The 5,644-nt window shown below is 35.7% G+C and overlaps 1 protein-coding gene across 1 annotated transcript; it reads left to right on the forward strand.

Annotated features, from left to right (window-relative positions):
- Positions 1-3,118: 3,118 nt before the first annotated feature.
- On the forward strand, positions 3,119-5,378 carry LOC112904616. The gene is made up of 2 exons (XM_025975095.1): positions 3,119-3,511; positions 5,199-5,378. Exons 1-2 carry the CDS (start codon positions 3,119-3,121, stop codon positions 5,376-5,378), a joined length of 573 nt encoding a protein of 190 aa, XP_025830880.1.
- Positions 5,379-5,644: the final 266 nt, after the last annotated feature.

Genomic DNA, 5,644 nt, shown 5'->3' on the forward strand with positions numbered 1-5,644 from the left:
ATAAGGAAACAATTTAATTAGTCATGGGATATGATCCTTCTGTTTAGTTTATAAAATAACCAGAATGGACTAATGATAAGCGTGTTTGAGATTGACGTCACAAAAATATAATTATATGTAAGCTAAATCTACACAATAAGGTGCAATCATTACATACCGACAATATTGTACAAAACTGTAAAATAGTTTCACAAAAAGCAACTCATGAAGTACAACAAAGAGAATAAGAACAGGCAGAACCCACCTTTATTGTCGATTTCGTCGCTCAGTTCCAACCCAACACTCAACGCCCCTTTTTTATAAAACACAGATAGAAACCCGCAACTAATATTATTTAAGCAAAATAATGATTCTAATAATTTTTATTCCCAAAGTCCATGTTTCGTCGTGACCACCTTTTCAATTTTTTCCGTTTTCCTGACTTTAAGTTCATTTTTTTTATCGGATTTTCCTGAGATGTCCAACACGCATTGGATGGATTATAAACAGAGTGCGCAAGCTGAACTAAGAAGATTAATGAAATAAAGAGTGGCGAGAATTTTGAAAGGATTTAAGAGGGGAAGTAACTCTTCATAAAGTTTTCGAAAAGGGTTTTTTTTAAGTTCCTCACTAAGTGATTCCACTTTCATTATTGTAGATCTCTACTTTCAAACCAAAACCGGGATAGTGAAAACTACCTTTAGTGTTCATGGAGCGCCATCAAGTTTTGAAGAAATGTTAATGGTTTCTTTTAAATCGCAATAATAAGTTTATACCAGCTGTCATATTTCGCATCTAACAGAATTAAATTGAAAACAAACAAAAGGTATGAAAGGTTTTGCAAAATTCTGTAAAGCTCAATTCTTTACAGTTTCAAACATGCAATTTTATCTATGGTTCAGAGTGCGTAGCATTACAAATAGGAATTAAAAGCGCTTGCAATCTTAATAAGATGCTCGTTAATTTGTTTGCTAAATGCTTAAGGCAACATATCCTTGTGGTTATAGATACCTACTGCTGACTAATTTTAAATAGACTTAACCAAGTATAATTTCCTATTGGAGTTTATTATCATATCTGCATTAACCAATTTAATAAGTACAGAATCCATTAATTCAAAATATTATGACATATTAATACACATACATATATGTACACAAATCAATATCTCACATCAGTATAGTCCGCAGAGGAGTAAATACCTACATATAGAATTTAAGCAACTGCAAAGACTAATCAAAATCAATAAATAAAGCCAGATCAGGTAATACAGCTCCTCTGCTTCAATTTACTTTCAATGTATGTACATATGTCATTATTTTCTTTTCTATCGGAATGCGCCGACAAAGTAAGGATTTATTAAGAGATAGGCTGGTACACTTGCACATACGCATACACTAGACTTTATTTTGTCAGTTTTACATTAAAAAAAGAGAAAGGTGCTTAATGCAGATATAAAAGATATTAACATGTAAAAAGGGCATCCAGTGGATTATATTTAACCACCATCTTCTTTTACCACCTTATTATTTCATAATTGCAAATAGTATTTTCTCCGCATATATGTCAGGGGTTATTACACGGTGTTATTTCCTTAAGGCGGATACTCTCTGCGTTAAAATTAAAATTCGGCAGGCGCTTAGGAGTAGTGCTACCGATTTCGAAGTGGTAGTAACAAAATGAAATTATTTTATTAAGGCTATTTACGATGAAAATTTTCATATGTTCTAACAAAAAAAATTGAGCAAAATTCATGATAAATATCATTTACTATGCAAGTAGTGAATACTTAACAAATTTTTCCATCGCAACAAATGATTGTAACAAAAAGTGGTATTTGGGAGTCATATAAAAGCTATTCTTACTTAAACGATTTTGTATAATAGTATAGGAACGTCAGCTATTTAGATGTATGTGCTGGTAATAGGTACTTCAAACAAGAAGGTGGTATAGCGTGACTTGAGTCAAATCCTAATCGTTATCGATAAAAATATTCATTTTCACCTCTAGACGTGTCCTGTACATAATTTATATATTGGTGCTTTCTGTCAATCATACGCTTGAAAATTGATATTAAAAACCGGTTTGAATTAATTATGTATTATTTGCTTGATTTCGAGGCAGAGGGACTTATGTAAATTGCCGTACTTTGTTCTAAATAATCATTAAAATAGAAGCTATGTTCACCAACTGCGTCGTGTTTCACCGACGCGGTCCTGAATTACAGACCAGCATACACCCCAACCGCCCACCTCAAACGTCACAACAGCAGCCGGCGAAATTGAAGCGAGTAAGTGCATGATGCACATTAAATAGTATTTAAAGTGATATAATACGCATTTTTATATCAATAATGTCTATGATCTTTATCTCTCACAAGTGTTGTGGATTAAGCATTACCTTCCTAATAAGTATGTCAAAACAATGCTCCTTAAACCAGATACCGGTAGAACGTATGAACATCACCATCTGTGGAATCCAGCAATCCGAGCAATCTATAAAATATCGCATGCACGTTAACATGTTATCTCGATGTTCTAGGTTCAAAGCTATGTTATCATGCTTAATTCTGCCAAAAATCACAGGCAACCTCCCTAGTCTTCCATTGGACCAAGCGTTGTTTCCATCAGAACTTCCGCTAGCAGATCCCTCTTTCGGGGAAACTGGACCAATTGACATGCTGATCGGCGCAGAGATATTCTGGGAGCTACTGTGCATTGGACAATTTAAATTGGGACCTGAACAACCGACAATCCAGAAAACTCAGTTGGGATGGGTGATAACCGGACCGCTATCTAGGCAGCTTATCCCAGAGCTACCAAAAACATCTTGCCATCTTGTCACCAACCAACAACTCAACGAGGACATTGCTAAATTTGAAGGCTGTGAAGAAACCCACAGCACTCTTGCTATCAACGAACGGAACCGCTGTGAGCAACACTTTGGCAGTTCAACGACACGAAACAGTGAGGGACGTTTCGTGGTCAGAATTCCATTCAAGGAGGACACAAGAAAATTAGGTGAATATCGATTGATCGCTGAAAAACGGCTGCTATCCCTTGAACGACAACTCTCCAGGAACAAAGAACTTCGTGACCAGTATGTAGCCTTCCTGGACGAATACTAACAGCTTGGACACATGTCTGAGATTTCGGATATTACGGCGATGGCAACAGCAGGATACTATCTACCTCATCATGCCGTCACAAAGATAGACAGCAGCACGACAAAGTTACGCGTGGTTTTTGACGGATCGTCAAAATCGGACACAGGAATTTCCCTGAACGACATTCAACTAGTTGACCCAACCGTCCAAGACGATTTATTCTCTATTCTCCTTCGTTTTAGGAAACATCGCTACGTCCTGTCGGGAGACATTGCAAAAATGTACCGACAAGTATTGGTCCCTCCAGACGATCGACGATACCAAAGGATTTTGTGGCGGCGTACACCCTCATGCCCAATCAAACATTACGTACTCAACACAATGACCTATGGGACTGCGTCAGCGCCGTATCTAGCCACCCGCTGCGTACGAGAACTTTGCGAATTGCTTAAAAACAACAGTGACACACTATCACGAACTGTAATTCGAGATTGGCCTCAACATCAGGACATAATTGAAAATCCATCAATCATTGAGACAGAAGCCAGAACCCAACCAGTTGTACTAATTTCAACAAACAACGATTTCGGACTGCTACAAAGGTATTCGTCGTTATCCCGGTTAACCAAGGTCGAAGCGTGTCTGAACTCTCGACGTCTTTCTCCTCTTTCGGATGATCCCAACGACCTGATTCTACTTACTCCAGGCCATTTTCTAACTGGATGTCCGATAACAGCTCCACCTCAAATGGACGTAACTACTATTCCTACAAATCGACTTAACCGATACCAACACATGCTTCAAATGGTTCAGCATTTCTGGAAGCGTTGGCAAAAAGAGTATTTATACCAACTGCAACAACGGAAACGATGGTGCATCTCTCGAACTACTCCAATCAAACCTGGAATGTTGGTAATACTTCGTGAAGATAACCTTCCACCTCTCAAATGGAAGATGGGACCTATTCTTGAGACCTTTCCAGGAAATGATGGAATCACCAGAGTCGTATCTGTACAGACCGCAGATAGTGTGCTGAAAAGACCCGTGACAAAGATTTGTATTCTTCCAATAGAATATAATGTTAATTCTTCTGATTAAACAGTAATCTGAATTGTTATGCATCATATATTTAGGCTTTATTTCACTAGTTTCTAAAATTTTCTTTTTATTTAAAGTACCTTTCAAGGTGGGCAGAATGTTCAGATCATATCAATATTTGAATTTAGCAAATTATCATTATAGACGATAGTCAGGTAATCTGTTTGTATAGGCTTTCAGGATCACAACAGATGTTTGTATCACAGGAAATTAGGTTTTTCTAATAGCAAACTTTCCTGTCATTAAAATGAAATTACAATTGCTTTCTTCTACTTGAACACAGCAGGACATACGATTCAATACTCCCAAATTTACATTTTATTCTGGTTCTATTGTCCTGCCTTATCTTTACCTATTTATGTCTTCGTGCAATAGATTCTTGTAAATTTGTAATCGCTTATGTACAGATACATATGTACAATACATACTGTTGTTCCACCACTCACCCTTTCCACCCTCCTTATCCCCACACAACCACTCATCTTAAATTATATATTTGTTTGTAAATATGAGAGACGAGAGTCTTGATCCAGCCTTCAACGAATAAATTGGTAATTAGACATTTGTATTTTTTATTTTGCACTTTTCATCATCATCATAATAATTTTTATTGTACTTTGTGTGTAACTCGAACTTGATTCGAAAATTAAATTCTCCCGAACTTTTGAGAATTAAAACAGTACGTATTCTAGTTTTTGTATTCGCCACATGATAAAGGCGAATTTTAGAACTTATTTGATTATATGATTCGTACAAATTTCTTTTATTTTTCAAATAGAATTTTTGTAATAAAGGTAACTCTTTAAGTTCAAAACTAGTATAATATTTGCATTTTTGCAGCTTCATGCAGGCAGATCTGAAAGAGCAACACATGCATTTGAAAAAAATTAAAAAAATACAAGTAAGTTTACAACATAGAATACTTATTTTAAAAACCTCATATTGAATTTAATTATAACAACGAGAATTGGAACAAACACTTCTGCAACCCAACTTCTAACTTGTTCGCCAATAGATGTCGCTGTTTTTCAATCTTTGTGGCTGCATTCACGCTGCAACAGCACCTTTCAAGAATGAGATGTCAATCTTCGCCCAGATAACAGCAACGCCTCTATTGGCGAGCTCAAGCACCTGCCGCCAAGCGAGTTTACAAGATGTCAAGTTCCAGCCTTCGGTTTTGACGCTACGGTTGTAGTCTAATAATTATTTTATTCTTTTAAATTATCACTGTTCATTTTCTATTGTTTAACTAAACAACTAACTTATTACTGTAGTGGTCAAGTCTAGTAGACAATATGACCGCTACATCTTTATAATATTCAGTGAACATTTTCAGCAGTATTATAAATAATACTTCTTACGTTAAGTTATCTGTTTATTATTCGTTTATAATGATTGTTGAAATACAAATATTAAATAAAAATAAATAAATATAATAAAAATAAATAAATATATTATTAA

This window comes from Agrilus planipennis, unplaced genomic scaffold (assembly GCF_000699045.2).
Source record: "Agrilus planipennis isolate EAB-ADULT unplaced genomic scaffold, Apla_2.0 scaffold264, whole genome shotgun sequence".
Lineage (NCBI taxonomy): Eukaryota > Metazoa > Arthropoda > Insecta > Coleoptera > Buprestidae > Agrilus > Agrilus planipennis.